General features: G+C 52.2%; 1 protein-coding gene across 3 annotated transcripts in view; it reads right to left on the bottom strand.

Annotated features, from left to right (window-relative positions):
* The window catches only part of GRK6 (G protein-coupled receptor kinase 6), a 16117-nt gene extending 3720 nt beyond the window's left edge, over positions 1-12397 (bottom strand). For 2 of the 3 annotated variants that reach the window (XM_012813394.2, XM_023508640.1), the window contains exons 1-13: positions 12208-12386; positions 8258-8353; positions 7167-7279; positions 6989-7066; positions 6584-6684; positions 6191-6283; positions 6023-6086; positions 5756-5896; positions 5341-5531; positions 4553-4590; positions 4376-4465; positions 3178-3386; positions 2950-3087 (exon numbers count right to left, since the gene is read on the bottom strand). In XM_012813394.2, the coding sequence (XP_012668848.1) occupies positions 2950-3087; positions 3178-3386; positions 4376-4465; positions 4553-4590; positions 5341-5531; positions 5756-5896; positions 6023-6086; positions 6191-6283; positions 6584-6684; positions 6989-7066; positions 7167-7279; positions 8258-8353; positions 12208-12259 (1404 nt within the window). In that variant the 5' untranslated portion in view covers positions 12260-12386. Of the gene's footprint in view, positions 1-2949; positions 3088-3177; positions 3387-4375; positions 4466-4552; positions 4591-5340; positions 5532-5755; positions 5897-6022; positions 6087-6190; positions 6284-6583; positions 6685-6988; positions 7067-7166; positions 7280-8257; positions 8354-12207 lie in introns of all 3 variants that reach the window. The other variant, XM_023508641.1, reaches the window with a different exon arrangement.
* Positions 12398-17370: the final 4973 nt, after the last annotated feature.

Here is a 17370-nt window from a genome sequence, read left to right as displayed (position 1 = left end):
AAAAAAAAAAAAAAAGAAGTGCTGATCTGTGCTGCAACATGAATTAACCCTAAAAACATCGTGCTAAGTGCAATAAGTCAGACACAGAGGACCACATATGATTCCATATATGTAAAACGTCCAGAAATGGCAAATATATAGAAACAAGATAGTAGGTTAGTGACTGTCAGGGGCCAGGGGAAGGGAAGAATGGGGAATGACTGATAAGGATATGGGTAGGAGTTGTTCTGGGGAGGGCAATGGTGATGAAAATATTCTAGGCTTGGCACCCATAGCACAGTGGTTAAGGCACCAGGCACCTACACTGAGGGTGACAGGTTCAAACCTGGCCCAGGCCAGCTAAGCAACAATGACAACTGCAACAACAACAAAAAATAGCCAGGTATTGTGGCGGGCACCTGTAGTCCCAGCTATGAAGTCTTAGGCAAGAAAATCGTTTGGGCCCAAGAATTTGAGGTTGCTGTGAGCTGTGATGCCACGGCACTCTACCGAGGGCAACATAGTAAGACTCTGTCTCAAAAAAAAAAAAAAAAAAAAAAAGGGCAGTACCTGTGGCTCAAAGGAATAGGGCACCAGCCCCATATACTGGAAGTAGCAGGTTCAAACTCGGCCCCGGCCAAAAAGTGCAAAAAAAAAGAAAATATTCTAAGATTTATTGTAGTGATGGACACAGCTCTCAGCTACTAAAAAGCCAATGAAATGTACATTTTCAATGGATGAACTGTATGGTATGTGAATTAAATCTCAATAAAGATGTTTAAAAATAGATCATCATCTACTGCTTCTAAAAAGTAAAACTCTAGGGCACTGATTTTTTTTTTTTTTTTGAGACAAGAGTGTCACTTTGTTGCCCTTGGTAGAGTGCTGTGGTGTCACAGCTCACAGCAACCTCCAGCTCTTGGGCTAGGGTGATTCTCTTGTCTCAGCCTCCCAAGTTACTGGGACTACAGGCACCCGCCACAACACCCAGCTATTTTTGTTGCAGTTGCCACTGCTGTTTTAGCTGGCTAAGGCCGGGTTCAAACCCTTCACTCTCGGTATATGGAGGCGGCACCCTACCCACTGAGCCACAGATGCTGCCCAGGGGCACTGATTTTATCTCTAACTCTGAACAACAGATCCAGAGACAGTGGGAGAATTTCAAGGTTAAATGAGATGATGTGCACAGGAAGTAGGGATAAACTTGAGCAGCAGTGCCAGCCTGACAGAAGCTGATGAAAGTCAGGCTCGCTGTGTTCAAGTCCCTATGAAAACCACCTTTTGGGGTCGCAGTGAGGCCCACATGAGCTAGCCATGCAGCTCTGGCAGAACCCCATCTCACTTAGAATGTGCCCATACCTCTGTGCCTATACACGTTCTCTCTAGCCACACAGACCTCCTGGCTGCTGTTCACCTCACAAGGCCCAGCCTGCCTCAGAACTGTAATGCTTGGCTGTTCCTTCTGCCTGGAATGCTCACACCCCAAATCTTGGCGTGGCTTTCTCCTTCATGTATTCATGTTTCTGCCTAACCATCAGTTCCTCAAGACCACCCTGTCTAAAAATTACCCTTCATCAAAAATACCACCCCCATCATTCCCTGCCTTCATCTTAGCCTGCTGTAGTTTTCTTTGTCACACTTGCAGTTACCTGAAATTCTTTCTTGCTTATTGCTTCATTTGGGTGTGTCTCCTCCCTACAACATAAGGGCAGGACTAAGTCCTGCACAGCTCATTCTCCCCAAAGTCTGGCACATACAACAGGCATTTAACTATTTGTTGAATGAATAGAATCTGTGTGGTTGACAGCCATCAACCTGGCTTGCATATCACCTTCAGGTGTCCTTGGTGTTCCTAGTGAATTGTCAATCAGAGGACCCAGTCCTTATAAAAATGGGAGGGGGCCTGCACATGGGCTAAATCTTGGCCAATCAGAAATTTCTCTGAGACTTTACACACAGAGAAAACTAAATTCAGTGGGAGGGAAATAGTCAACAGGTTGAAGCAGAGACAAGAGCCTGGCAACACAGCATGAAACCTTGGTGTTGGCCCTACTCTGGGACTTTCTAGCCAAATGAACCAATAAACTCCATGTTGGGCTCAAGTGAGTTTGAGTTGGGTTTCTGCCACTTGGAATCTAATGACTAGAGGACATTCTTGCCTGCTAGGTGCCTGACTCATTGAGATGCTTAATGAACATGTGAGACTCTCTAAGAGTGAGTAGTCTGGACACAGAGGGACAATCAGCTCAACAGCCCTCCCCCTGTTGCTGGCAACAGTAGCCTGGCTTTTCTCTGGGGAACTGACCTCTCCTATTGGCAGTAGTCCAAGTGGGGACAGGACACAGGTGTGGCCAGTGAAGGACCTCTGTGCTATCAAGGGCAACAACCATCAGCCCTAACACTTTGCCCACCCCTTTTAGGATGTCTTTTGAAGTTATTGGGCAAAAGGTACTTTGTCAACTAGTGTGGCTGATCTGGAGAACGTGGGCCTGTGTTGCTGGTAGCCACCAGCACTACACCCTGGGGACAGCAGCCCCAGAGTGAAGACTACATACCAGACAGCACAATGGGGAAGGAGAGGAGAAGGGAGAAAAGAGGGGGACGGAGGAAGAGGGAGAGAGACATAGGCGGCACCTGTGGCTCAAAGGAGTAGGGCGCCATACCAGAGGTGGTGGGTTTAAACCCAGCCCCAGCCAAAAACTGCAAAAGAAAAAAAAAAAGGAAAGAAAGAAAGAAAAGGAGAGACAAAGAGAGAACTCCTATAATACTGGTGGAGCTAAATGCTGGACCTGTCCTGGGACTTTTCAGTTTTGTAAAGTACCAGTGAATTATCTTTTTGTTGTTGTTGTTTGGTTAAGCCACTAGGTGGGGTTTTGTGAAGCTTGCACTGAAAGTGTCCTGGCAAATATTCCAGCCCCCTAGTCCCAGCCACAGCTTGGCCCCGCCCTCAGCAGGGGTGAGTGCACTCACATCAGGCTTGAAGGGTGGCTCCAGCATACCCGCTCCCAGACGTTTAAAGTTCAGCTTCTTGAAGAGAGGATGCTCTTTCACCTCCCGGGCGCTGCCCCCACGACAACCCAGGCGCTCAGCAGGGTCCTTACAGAGGAGCTATGGCAAGGCAGAGGTGGGTGGGTGGGTGGGTGGGAGAGGCCACTCACCCTCAGCCCTGGCTGATCAGCCTTCTGCCAGTTGCCATACCTGGGAACAGAGCGAGCGGGCCTGCAAGGAAAAGCGCTCTGAATACTCTTCAGGCACCTCCTTCACTAGCCGCTCCACCTCCTCCCTCTTGATCTTCTTTTTTCTCTGCTGGAAGGGCGACTGACCGGCAATCATCTCATACAAGAGGCAGCCCAGTGCCCACCAGTCAGGGCTGAATGTGTACCGCTCATTCTTCACCACCTCCGGAGCTGGGCGGGTGGCATGAGATTAGGGCTAGGCAGGAGGTGGGAGCAGACCCTCAGGCCCCAGGAACACCCAAGAGCATTGTTCAGACAGGGATCCACTCAAACCCCCACTGTCCAGGTACGTAGTGGTGGCAGCTTGGCGGGTACCCCAGCAAGGAGGACAGCACGTGCCCCACCAGAAGGATTCGATATGACCCTGCAGAAGGCCACACCCAGGATGCCCAGGCCAGCAGATTTTTCAAGAGAAGCCAGAAATCTGTATTTTTTTATGATACACAGTCTGGCTTATTAAACGATGGCAACCAATTCAAATTGTTCTAAAAACAATTTGATTTAAATACAAATTAGGCCAAGCTGGGCCCACATGGCTACCAGTTTGTAACTTCTGGATTTAACATCAGAGAGAAGGAGGAAACTCCTATTTTCTGAATTCCCTCCTACCTGCCAGGGCAGCCACATGGGGAACTTTCCCTCTACTATCTCTTTTCATCTTCAAGGCCACCCTGGGAGGCAGGTATGATGATAGCTTTACAGTTGAGCAAAATGAGAAGTAGCGTCTGTCTGGCTCAAGGCCACACAACAGGCAAGAGGTATTGCCTGCAGAGCCAGTCCCTAAGGGGACTATGAGGCTACTGGCCACCTCTACGTAGGGGCAAACCTACTCCAAGCATGGGAAATTCAGGGGGGCAGGGCTGGGGCCATGGAAACAAGTTTGAGTCTCCCTCCTCCATCACTGGTGGCCACCCGCAGTGAATGGACTCAAGTGAACTAAGGGTTTAGCAAGTATTTAGTGAATCAATGATGTGGATCCACAGCTCTGTGGGATCCTGGCTGAGTCTTGGTCTCCTAATCTCTAAAAGGGAACATCAGTATGGGCCCTTTCTACTGAGGCAGGGAGGCACAGGAGAATTCCAGACAGGAGGAGGGAGGATTGGGGCCCATGACAGGGAGGGGACCCAGGAGGCCAGGGGACCATGCAGGGGAAGACTTACCCATGTAGCCCACAGTGCCCACACGGCCTTTGATGGTCTGGCCCTCAGGTACATGCACAGCAAGTCCCAGGTCGGAGATGCGGATGTGGCCTGAAATCAGGTGGAGAAACGGGAGAGCCTGTTAGCAGCCCAGGCCTCCACACCTCATCCTCCCCTCCCCTGGGCCTTTCCACCCACCGTGGTCATCCAGCAGAATGTTCTCTGGCTTCAGGTCTCTATGAGGAGAGAAGGGCAGGGGCAGATGCAGCTCAGCTTGCAGGGAGCCAGACAGGGCCAGCTCCTGACTCACCCACCTCATGAGACTGGATGTAGAGTAAGATGCATGACCCTTTTTCTGCCAGGGTGACAGACAGCCCAGACTCAAGGGAGTGGATGAAGGACTTTCATAGCTAGGACTCCTAGAACTCTCCAGGAAAGGCCTTGTTCACTCCTGGTGTTGAGCTCCCTGTCCTTTGGTGGCTGACTACATTTTCTCTCTGTCAAATGGGGTTACTCATCCATCCTCTCACAGAACTGCTGTATGAAGGCACTGCCAGTAATAATCATAACCAGAGTTCTCCACTACCAAGTGCTGTGCACCAGGCTCTATGCCAGGAACTTTTTATTTTAACCACCTTATCTCACTGGGCCCTTGCAACAACCTAAGAGATAGGAATTATGGTCTGTTATCCAGGAAAAAAAGCAGTATTGGGGGCAGGGAGCTGACTGGCCCAAAGTCACACAGAGACAATGACCAAGCTGAGAGTCCCTAGGCCATACCTCAAAGCCTAAGTCTGAGTAGCTCATGCTGCCTAGTGTGTGGGTGTTGATGGTCCCCCATTTCTCCACCACCAGCCCTGCCAGCGCTGGCTTGATGACTGGTCACAGCCCTAGGAATATCATTCCACTGTCTGGCCTGATCAGCAGCCTTGGCCACTCCACCTGTGGCTGGCTGCAGTACCCCAGGGAAGGGCTGAGGCCCCCACCTGTACACAATGCGCTCCCGGTGCAGGTCCTCCAGGCCACAGCAGATTTCAGCAGCATAGAAGACCGCACGTGCTTCAGGGAAGCCAGCCTGGCCCATGTGGTAGATGTGGAACTTGAGGTCACCTCCATTCATCAGGGTCAGCACTAAGCACAGGGCGTCCTTGGTCTCATAGGCATAGGCCAAGCTCACCTGTGGCCAAGGGGACCCGAGTCCTCAGGCAGGAGCTATTGGGCTGCCTGGTGGTGGGCTAACATTAGCCACCCAAAAGATCCTTCTCAATGCCACTCCTTGGGGTCTAGCCTGCTTCCCAGGCCTGGTGCCAACACCCCAACTGCCCTTCACAGCAACACCCAGGCGGGCAGCAGGAGCCCGAGTGGCCAAGGGGAAGGGAAAGGTCTCCTTTCTGTACTTACTACAAACCTACTGTTCACTTTCTCCAGTATCTGCTTTTCGTTGAGTGCCATGGCCTCCCCTTTTCGCTTCTTGATCCGCTTCTTCTCCAGCTTCTTGCAGGCGTACATTTTGCCCGTTGCCCGTACCTGGCAGGCACACACCTGTGGCCAGGATAGAGAGGGACAAATGGGGACCAGTTATACTTTGCTGGGAGTGTAGGGGCTGGTCCAGGGCCCACCCTACCCTACCCTGTGCACTCAGCCTGGGGCACCAGCCTGCCCACTCACCTCCCCAAAGCCACCTTTGCCCAGGACTCGGTACTGCCTGAAGGTGTTTTTGGTCACTGGCTGCCTGTGGGTACAGGGTAGGGGAGCAAATGCTGGCTGAGAAAGGTCCAAGGCCCACGAAGAACTCCAGTGACCTGGCTATCATGGCCCAGCCGTTAAGGAGCTCACCTTTCTAGCCACTTCCACTGCAGGAAACGGTTGAAGTAGATGCTGTCGAGGTAGTCAGCAAAAGGGGCCACGCTCAGGTACTCGTGGGTCAGCCTATAAGGGAAGGAAGGCACAGCTCGCCAGTCAGCCCTGTCAACCCAAGCCTACCATTATGTGCGTGCTCAGCCCACAAGACAGTACCGTCAGCTAATCTTCCTGCTAACCTACCAAGCAGGGAGACACACATCCCATGCTGAAGCTGAGGATGCTATTGAGATGGGAGGCATCCTGCCAGATCCAAGGCCAGGGTGAGAAGCTGAGTTCCCTCACTAGACACTGTTCAGAGTCTTCCCAGCCCATAGAAGCCCCCTCCTGTGGGCACAGTTCCCCAGCTATGGGCAGGGAGGGGCTTACCGGGTAAGTTCCTGAAAGAGGTCTTTGCAGGGCCCCTGCTCTAGCTGCTGAGCACAGTCAGTCACTAGCTGCCGAGGGACCTCAGGGATGAGGTCAGGACCCTGGGGACAGGCCACAGACTGGTCAGTGCAGGAAGTTCCCTTGGATGGCTGCCCACTCCCAGGTCAGAGATGTCAAATATCTCAGGACAGTGGTATGCCAACCTGCCAGGCTGCTGAATACCCTTTCTGAGGCAGAGTGAAGCAGAGCCCCTTGTGGCCCACCCATCCCCAAGCTTGGCCTACCCCTAAGGCTGTGTGTCAGCAATGCTGCCTGGAGCAGCCCCAGGGTACTCTGTCCAAGCTGTGGTCACTCTTCTCCTTGTCACTACCTATGGCTGTCATCTCTCCATCACTGCTCACTCACCGTTTGGCTCAGAAAATTCTGCATTAGCCGCTGCCCACATGCCTTCCGCTTCTCATCAGGGGTCACTTCATACTCAGCCTGCAGGGTGGGAGGCAGAGAGGCTTGGGGTCTGGAAAGATGGGGCACATGGGGCTCAGGACCTCTGCCCACCCTCAGTATTGGGCTGGGCTATACTCACTACCCCATCCAGGAAGGCAATACAGCGGGTCAGCTCGGGCCTTGTTGCACAGAACTCACGGAACAGGAGGCGGCCAATGGGCTGCCGCTCACACAGGCTGTGGTAGTCACGCTCTGCAGGCAGAGATTGGAGCTGCTGGGGTCATAGCCCTGGAGTCCATTGGCTGGGTCTTCCTGCCCACACCACTGGGCCCTAGGCCTCAGCAGCAGCTTCAGCCCTACAGTGTGGTGGCCATGATCTCCTGTGACCCCTCAGCACAACTCTGAGGTAGGCTCTACCATTATTTCCAACAGAGCTAAGGGCTGTGAGGCGCACAGAGGTTAACCGATTAGTTCAGTGTTACATGGCCAGAAGTCTGAGTACAGAGCCCAAACTTCCATGTGCTCCCCATTCATTGCCCCGATGTACACGACTTGCATATGTCCCAGTGCTGGGTTTGGGTGTGGTCTGTGAGGTTCCGGCCCGACCCGGCTGGGGCTAGGCCCACACCTGCTGCTTGCCTGGCGAAAGTATGAGAGGAAGCTGTGGCTTCCGGCGTGCTCTAAGCCAGGCCTCCTCCCCAGGAGGTGGAAGTAGCCATGGTACTTTGCTCACAAGCCATCAGAGAGGTCCTGAACCACCCTGGGTACTGCTCAGACCTGGGGCCTTGACTAAGAAAGTCTGAGCCCTTCTGTCCCCTCCTAGAAGTAACCCTATCACACTGCCTAGACTGAGGTCTTCTGGGCACACCAGGGGTGGGCTCCCAAGGTGATCAATCTGTGGTTTGGATCAGCACCCGCTGCTCCCTCTGTCCTATGGGCCCTACTCACTTTGGCTAGCTCTCTCTGCGAGGCCTGATTTTTCCTTTCTCAGCTTCTCTCAGGCCACCCCCAGTTACCCCTGTCCTATTCTCTACACCCACTTCAGCTGCCCACCAGCAGTGCCTACGTGCTCTTTGCCCTCCACCCATCCCAAGCCCAGGAACTGAAACTGGGTTGGGTGGAGCAGCCTCCATCTTCCTACTCACTGGACCCCTAATCCTGTCCCTTTGCCCCAGGGCATGGTCTCAGGGGAGGCTCCCCCAGCACCCCCACTCTCCGCCCAGGTCTCACCAAGGCTGAGACGTAGCTCTTCACACTGGCTGATGTGGGGAAACTGTAACATCTGCCGCCATTTTTTGCTTTTGCCTTTGCGATTCCCACCACCACCTGTGGGAGCAATCAGGAACTGGGTCTTAAGTCCTGTTCTTCCCCCAACCCCCAACCTTCGTTGTGGTCCAGAGGTCTTCAAGGGCTAGCTCACCCCATGAAGTACCTCAGGGCTTCCCTCTCCACTCTCTGGCATGCCCTTGCTGTATTCTAGGGCACACATCTGCCTGGGACCTCCTGTTAGGGGCTCTCAGGCTCGGAGAGCCAAGATGGTCAGTGAGCCCACTGAGGGGAGAAGGAGGGTATTCCAAGTGGCTTGATCAAGGGGCCCAACCTCAGCTATTTCCCATCAGGTAGGAGTTGTCCATGTGAAGAAAGTAGAGAAGGGCATCACAATGGTGGGAAATACAAAAGTCAAGGCCCAGAAGGAAGAGATTCCAGGACATGTGGAACACATCGGGGCAGAGGGCAGCCTCGCACTCGGGGCTCCCTAGCCTCTGGCCCCACATTAGAGTTATCAGAGAGTCAAGGGAGGTGTGGACAAGTGGAATGCCACTCAGGACCCCCTCCCTTGTACATAGAGGTTTCTCTGGCCCCAACACCTGCCTCGTTTTACCTAGTTGGGTCCCCATCTGTAGCTGCTGAGATCACAGCAGTAGTCCAAATGACTACAGAGCCCAATGGGTATTGTAAATGTGGGCCAGATGTGAGACAACAGGGAGTGGTGGGGAGTATGGTGATTTGGACTGGTGAATGCCCCTTTCCCAGGGACAGCTGCAGCACAACTCCAGGGAATTGTTTGATTGTTGCTAAGTAGGTTTCAGGCTCAGTGTGGGCAGTTCTGATTTTTCAAAAGCAGCTAGAAATCCAGACTGTTACATGAAATACATGTTTCCTATTTTATTTTTAAATAAAAAATAAAAAACCAGCTTGGTGCCTGTAGCTCAGTGGCTAGGGCACTAGCCACATACACCAGAGCTGGTGGGTTTGAATCCAGCTCAGGTCTGCCAAACAACAATGACAACTACAACCAAAAAATAGCCAAGCATTGTGGTGGGTTCCTGTAGTCCCAGCTATTTGAGAGCCTGAGGCAAAAGAATCGCTTGAGCCCAAGAGTTTGAGGTTGCTGTGAGCTGTGACCCCATAGCACTCTACCCAGGGTGATACTGAGACTCTGTCTCAAAAAAAATAAATAAAATAAAAATAAAAAACCTCACTGTAGCCAAATAAATAAATGCATCAGAGAGCTAGCTAAACATGGCCTTGGGCCATCAGGTTGGAAATAGTGGAAGGGGCCTAAGTTAGAGTCTCACAGACCAGGTTTGAATCTCCAATTCACACTTTTGGCCCATCACTTACAGTCTGTGTCCAGCACCCAATAAGGTTGTGGCAAGAGGAAGGCCCAGCTCCAACAACTCAGTGGCAACCTCAGGCAACCACTTTCCCTTGCTGGGCCTCAGTTCCCCTCTGGTTTTCCAGCCCTGTTTTCCTCTAGCTGGGTGGAGGCAGGTGGTACCGGAGGAGGAGCTACCTTCTAGGGAGTGGGAAGGGCTGGGGCCCTTGATGCCTCCCTGACCTAAGCTGCCTGGAGAAGGAAGTGTTGCACGGCCCCCTTGAGAAACCTACTAGTAGACTTTGGCGGCCTGCAGCCTGCACCCTTGCACCCTGCATACCCCATAGCCATTGCCTCACTGTCAGTGAGCAACAGAACCGCACGCCCAACCCAGGGCAAGGCCTCCTCAGAAGGGGAACTCCTCCCCCACCGAGGTCCCTCACCCAACCCGCCATCCCCCTAACCCCTCAGCAGTTACTTCCTCCTCCCCCTCCTCCAGCCACATCAAGGCAGCAGCAAAGAGTCACATGCAAATATCCTGTCCTGGGCGGCAGTCAGTCAGTGGGGCTCTTCTCCACCCTATGCTGGCTCCCTCCTGTGCCTCTGGGTGTCTGGAAAGGAAGGAGGACTGAGCAAGGGGCTCACATCCCTAGTGTAGTTCCTCTCTTTCCTCTGCCAGATTAGGGCCACTTTCATGAGAAAACTGAGGCCCTAAAGTGAAGAATCAATTTGATTAGACAGCCTGCCAGTGACAGTGGCAGAATTCATACCCAGCTCCTCACCATCCAAGCTCCTTTCCTATTCCCAACATTCCTGGTATCTATTAGGTATCAACTTGTGTATGTATACCAAGGGTTCTCAAACCACTTAAGGCTTACGAAGGTGGCAAAAGCCCTGGCCCCAAGCTGTTAACCCGCTCATGAAATGGTTCTGATGCAGCCATGGATCTGGTTCAGGACCCAGTGCCAATCAGGATTTACTTTTGTCTTCATGCTCCATCCCAACCATTCCATAAAAAGGGATACTGAAAATCAGAGAGAACAGATTTGTCTAAATTCATGTAGGTGGGAAGGGCTTGGTTCTCCAGCAGAGTCACCAGTCCCTAGTCTAGCTATACCACCCTGTGCATTGCCCATGCCCTCACAAAGCTCATCTGAAGGTACCTACACTCTCTGGCCAGGAAAGGCAGTGCCCCCAGCAGGCCTGAGGCTTGAACTGGCTAGAGCCCGAGGGAGGGAGGCCTGTCTGGGCTCTTCCTACCCCTCCTCCCTGGCTGGCTGGATGACGAGGCAGAACAGAATCAGCAGATGCCCCCAGAGGTTAGGAGGAAGGCCTTGCCTCTGGGCTCAATAAGGGACAGGAGATAAGACAGTCTTGCTAGGCACTAAGGACCAAGGCTGCCATGCCCATTTCCAAGCAGAACCTCATCAGGGTGAGCAGGGAGTATCAGGTGTGGCACCCAGTTGGGGGTTCCTTTGGCCTTCCTACAGACTGAACTGGGTGTCCTGGGTCCTAGCTTGAGTCAACCACAATCTTGCTGTGTAACCTGGCACTAGTCCCTGGTCTAAGCCTCCCATCTATAAAATGGGTCAGAAAGGTGAAGCTGATACCTCTTTCAGCCTTGAAGCCCAGCAAAGAGTAGAAAAGCTGCTTTGATCTCCCTACCCCAAAGTTCCAAAAAGAAGAGTCTTGTTCACTGCTAGTTCACTAGCACCCGGACATGGTGGAGGAACATCTCCAGTGATGATGTTACTTAGATGGGCTATGGCAGGTGAGGGGCAGACTGACCACAGGGCAGCAAGAACCAGGTCTGGCTCTTCTGTGTCCCCAGAGCAGGTGGGAGGAAGCAGGTGCCTGACAACATCTGGTGGGAGCCATGAGGAACTACACACACACTCAGTTCACCAGCTTGGCTCTCCTCCAGTCTGGCTCCCCCAGACAGGCCTTCGCACTTATAGTCCTGACAGCCCGACATGCACAGCTCCTGTGAGCTTAGCCCACTAGAACTTGGTCTTTCTAACAGCAGAAATTGTGACCCATTTGCCTCTGTCCTCAGTGTCCTGAGGCACCAAGGAAGTGGCAGTCATACTAATAGCATTTGTGACCAGAAGTTTCCCCAAGTCTGGCAGGCTATGCTACGCAAAGGCTGTGTTCATTCATTCTCCAACCTTTACTTAACACCAACTTTGCGCAGGGTCAGGCTGGGAGATGAAGCCTGGGCCTGGGGCACGTGGGGCATCGTCTCACCTCTCACCTGAAAAAAGCCTTAGAGAGGTTCAACTGCGGCTCAAGTCCCACCCTTCCCTCTTCCTTCCTCTCTCCTTCCCTCTTCCCCTCACCCCCGCCCCCGCCTCGAGGGCGGCGGTCTGACCCCCGCCCCTTCCTGGACCTGAGATACCAAGGGCAGGTGCTGTGGAGGAAGACTAAAGGCCAAAAGGGCTCGTGTCTGCACAGGTTGCTGGGCGCGGAGCCCGAGACCCCAAGGGATCAGGCGGCTGGGGCGCTCCGCCGAGCTCAGAGGCCCCGCGCCCGCGCTCCCGGCACCCAGCACCCGGCCCGACCACCCGGCCGCCCGCCTTACCTTCTCGGGCCTTAAGTAGCACCGTGTTCGCTACGATGTTCTCGAGCTCCATGGGCTACGGCGCCACAGGGCCCGTAGGATCGCGCGCGAGGGCTGGGCCCGGATGGCGATCAGCGCAGTTCGGCTCAGCTCGCAGTGACCGCGCCGCGGCCTCCCCGGCCTCCCCGGCCTCCCCGGCCGCCACCACCCGCCGCGCACTCTCCGCCTCCTCCCGCGGCCACCCGGGCGCCGGCCCGCCCCGCCCCGCCCTCTGTTTACCTTACTGGACCAATAACTGGGAGGACGCTCCCCGCGCCATCTTTCCATTAGCCTTCTCTTCATCATCCCCCGCCCCTGGAGCCACGGATTCGGTCTGAGGAGTATAGGGGCGGGATTAATACGTCATCCATTCCTGGTTGGTCTGAGGGCGGGGTTCAGCCCCTAGGTTCGAATTTCTAGGCTTTCGTAGGGTACCCAACTGCCAATTAGGGGCGAGCCCTCCTCCGGCACAGCGAAGGTGGGTCCTCTGGGTCACGCCCAAGGGACAGGATGTGTGATTGGATGAAGCTAGCGTCGGTCATTTCCAGAAGTGAATTTTGATTGGGTCATCTGCTGGGGGTGTGGTCCGGAACCCTTTGGTTTGCTGATGGCTTTTCTAGGGTTTTGTTAGGGACTCGGTCAATATCCTGGGCCTTCAGTGTCCCGCCGCGAGCTTGTTTAGTCCATTTGTCCACCTAAATTCTCTCGGGTCGGTCCATCCCGGAAAGTGCACATTGGAAGCGAGGAGAGGCCCAGAAGAGGCTGGCTGCCTCCTCAGCAGTTTCCCGACCTCCTGCCCAGGCGCCGCAGGCGCCTCTGCCCCGCCCCCGCCTCTGCCCCGCCCCCGCAGCAGGATGTTGTGATGGCTCTCCACCCACACGGCCTCACCCTCCCTAGGCCTCGCTGCCTTATAAGGCAGCATCACCACCCTTGAACGTTGGGATAAGCTCCCACCCATTATACAGGTAGGGTCCTGAGGCCCCGGACGTCGAGTAGCTGGCTTCAGGCTGTAGACGAGAGGAAAACAAGGCTAAAATTTTTACTGCTAATCAACACCTTCTAGCTCAGCACTCCACTCCTAGCTCCTACTTCACACAGCAGGAAGTGTTAGAGGCTTGCCCAAACTTGGGGAGTAAGGCAGAGCTTGATTCAGCTAGGCTTCTCTGATCTCTGTGCATTCATTCATCCAAAAATACTTACAAAGCACAGGGTTTGTGTTAGGCACTGAGCCAGATTCTGGAATACTGTGGTGGCAGCAAGATAGCCAAGCTCCCCACTTATATACTACAAGTGGGGAAGATAAAGGTAACGGTCCTGTAAATAAGCAAATAAATACATGGCTTCAGAGTGTGGTAAGTGCTATTGCAACATTAAGACAAAATAAGGAAAGAAAGGGGAATGATCTCAGAGTCTGGTATTTGAGCAGACCAAGCAGAAGCAGCAGCAGCAAGGGCAAAGGGTTCTGGCCTTAGAATAAGTTTGGTACGTTCAACTGGTCTGAAATGAGACAGAGGAGAAAAGATAGGATAAGGAGGGCTCTGTAGACCATATCCAGGAATTTGAGACTTTTTTCTTAAGTGAAATGGGAAACTTTTGAAAGGATACTTTAAAAGGATCACTCTGGGAGGATGGAGGGGTGGAAGAAGGAAGAGCAGAGAGAGGAAAGGGGAGTGGCGTCTCCACGTGTGACACACTTTTGGGGGGCAAGACACAATTATAAGAGACATTTTACCTAACAAATACAATCAGTGTAACCTAGTATCTTGTAACCTCAATGAATCCCCAACAATAAAAAAAAAAAAAGTCACTCTGGTGGACTCTTGCCAGGTACAAGAGTGGAAGCAGAGAGACTACTCAGGAGGCTATAGAGTTCCAGGAGAGAGATGATAGTGGCTTGAACTATAACAAGGTGGCCATGGAGAGGGAGAAAAGTCAATGGATCTATTTGAAAGTTAAGGTAAGTACCTTGAAAAAAGTAAAGGTAGTGGCTGGTGGGATATAGAACAGAGACCTCACTTGGTGAAGGCTGTTGTATCCAAGTGAAATCTGAGGGGTAAATGAGATCATGCAGGTTTTGAGGTTACTGGAATGGGGAGAGGAAGAGCCTTCTGGAGAAAGGGGTATTACACACTCAAAGATCTGGAGACAAACGCAGGAAGGGCTCATGCTTTCAGCACCTGAGGGCAGAACATTGCAAGAGTTTAAAGGCACACAAAGGGGTGTGCAAGAGGGGCAAGCAGAGAAGATGAGTTCTTAGGATGGGCCTGGATCAGGGAGGTCCTTGGAAATGAGGTAAGGATGGCCTTCCATTTGAGCTAGTGGGGAGCTGTCAAGGAGGTTTTAAGCTAAGAAGTAGTGTGATCAGGTCAGATTTGCTTTCACAGAGAGCTCTGGGCTGCACTATAAAAGATAAGCTATGGGTTAGGGCTTGGGAGACTGACTTGTTTCACTTTGTTTATTTATTTATTTATAGAGACAGGCTCACTTTGTCACCCTCAATAGAGTGTCATGGCATTATAGCTCACAGTAACCTGAAACTCTTGGGTTCAAATGAGTCTCTTGCCCCAGCCTCCCTAGTAGCTAGGACTATAGGTGCCCACCACAACACCTGGCCGTTTTTTTTTTTTTTTTTAGAGACAGAGTCTCACTTTATTGCTCTCCATAGAGTGCTGTGGTGTCACAACTCACAGCAACCATCAACTCCTGGGCTTAGGTAATTCTCTTGCCTCAGCCTCCCGAGTAGCTGGGATTACAAGCGCCCACTACAACACCTGGCCATTTTTTAGAGATGAGGTCTTGCTCTGGCTCAGGCTAGTCTTGAACCTGTGAGCTCAGGCAATCCACCTGTAGTGAGCTATGATGGCGCTGCTGTGCAGCAGTCTGGGTGACAGAGCAGGACCTTATCTCTATTAAAACACACACAAAGATGGTAAGGGAGCTCCCAGAGTGCTAGGATTACGAGCCACTGCACCTGGCCTAGACTGACTTGTTTTGGCATCCAGTATTTGAATTCCTTCCCATGTGGAAGGTATCCTATGACATACAGAGGCAGGTTCTGCTTTCCACCAGGAAATCAAAGAGGAGAGGCAGAATTTCCTCTCCCAGGTGTTGGGTGATGATTGGAGGATGATTCCAGTGTTTCTAACCAGGCCTTCAAATCCAGAACAAGTGATCAACACTAGACATGGGGCAGTAGAATTCGCGTGGAGGCAGTAGAGGGGAGGTAGTCAAAGCCAGGGTCTTCCTGGGGGAGGAGAATTCAGCATGTACCCCAGAAACTGTCCATTTCCTTGTCTATTTAGTTACCCAGTATTGGCTTTGTTGTTTGCAGCCAAGTATCTTTTTTTGTTTTTTTTTGAAACAGAGTCTCACTATGTCACCCTTGGTAGAATGCCATGGCGTCACAGCTCACCAGCAACCTCAAACTCTTGGCTCAGCCTCCTGAGTAGCAGGGACTATAGGTTCTCACCACAATGCCCAGATATTTTTTGGTTGCAGTTGTCATCGTTATTTATTTATTTATTTTTGAGACAGAGTCTTACTGTGTCACCTTCGGTACAGTGCTGTTGCGTCACAGCTCACAGCAACCTCAAACTCTTGGTCTTAAGTGATTCTCTTGTCTCAGCCTCCCAAGTAGCTGGGACTACAGGTGCCTGCCACAACGCCCAGCTATTTTTTGCTTGCAGTTGTCATTGTTGCTTAGCAGGCTTAGGCCAGGCTCGAACCCACCAGCTTCAGTGTCTGTGGCCAGCACCCTACTCCCTGAGCTACAGGAGCTGAGCCTATCATCGTTATTTAGCAGATCCGGGCTAGGCTCGAACCCGCCAGCATTGGTGTATGTGGCTGGTGTCCTACTCACTGAGCTGCAGGCACCAAGCCAGTAGCCAAGTATCTTAAGACAGGTAGGACATGGCAGAGCAACGTGGTTCATGCCTATAATCCTAGCACTGTGGGACACCAAAGCAGGTGGATTGCTTGAGCTCAGGAGTTCAAGACCAGCCTGAGCAATAGTGAGACCCCATCTCTACTAAAAATAGAAAAACTAGCCAGGCATTGTGTTAGACATTACATTGGGTAGTAGTCCCAGCAACTTGAGAGGCTGAGGCAAGGGGATTGCTTGAGCCCAAGAGTTTGAGGTTGCTGAGAGCTAAGATGACGCCACAGCACTCAACCCTAGGGCACAGAGTGAGAGTCTGTCTTAAAAATAATAATAATAAAAAAAAGACGACAGATGGGAGACCTTTTAGGAGCACCATTAGAGAGAGGAATGAGGGTGTCCCATGGAACTGGGATGACTAGGACTTGGCAATTGGTAAGGAATGAAGAGAGAAAGGTGATATACATGACTCTCAGGTTTCAGTTTTTTGCTTACAGCCAAAGTGATCTCTCTTTTTTTAAGAGGCAGATTCGTTTTTTTTTTCTTTGAGACAGAGCCCCAAGCTGTCCCACTGGGTAGAGGCTATGGCATCATAGCTCACAGCAACCTCCAACTCCTGGGCTCAGGTGAGTCTCCTGCCTCAGCCTCCCAAGTAGCTGGGACTAGAGGCGCCCACCACAACACCCAGCTATTTTTTGGTTGCAGCGGTCATTGTTGTTTGGCTGTATTCGAACCTGCCACCTTAGGTGTATGTGGCTGGCGCCTTAGCCACTTCAGACACAGGTGCCGAGGCTAGATGCAGATTCTTGTTATGTTGCCTAGGCTCAAACAATCCTGCTGCCTCAGCCTCCTGAGTAGCTGGGACTACAGGTGTGCATCACTGTACTTAGCTTCCAAAGTGATCTCTCTCTCTCTCTCTTTTTTTTTGTAAAGACAAGAGTCTTACTTTATCTCTCTCGGTAGGGTGCCGTGGCATCACACAGCTCACAGCAACCTCCACCTCCTTAGCTTAGGCGATTCTCTTGACTCAGCCTCCCAAGTAGCTGGGACGACAGGCGCCCACCACAATACCTGGCTAGTTTTTTGTTGCAGTTTGGCCAGGGCTGGGTTCAAACCCACCACCCTCGGTATATGGGGCCAGTGCCCTATCCACTGAGCCACAGGCGCCGCCCCAAAGTGATCTCTTTTAATAGAGAAATCTCCCACTGACTATCTGAGATATGCACTTCTAGGATATCATCCTACTAACATCATTGCATTCAAGCATT

The sequence above is a fragment of the Otolemur garnettii genome, unplaced genomic scaffold (assembly GCF_000181295.1).
Source record: "Otolemur garnettii isolate 467f Iridium unplaced genomic scaffold, OtoGar3 scaffold00261, whole genome shotgun sequence".
Taxonomy (NCBI): domain Eukaryota; kingdom Metazoa; phylum Chordata; class Mammalia; order Primates; family Galagidae; genus Otolemur; species Otolemur garnettii.
Note: the sequence above shows the minus strand (reverse complement) of the source record. Positions and strands in the feature narration are given on the sequence as shown.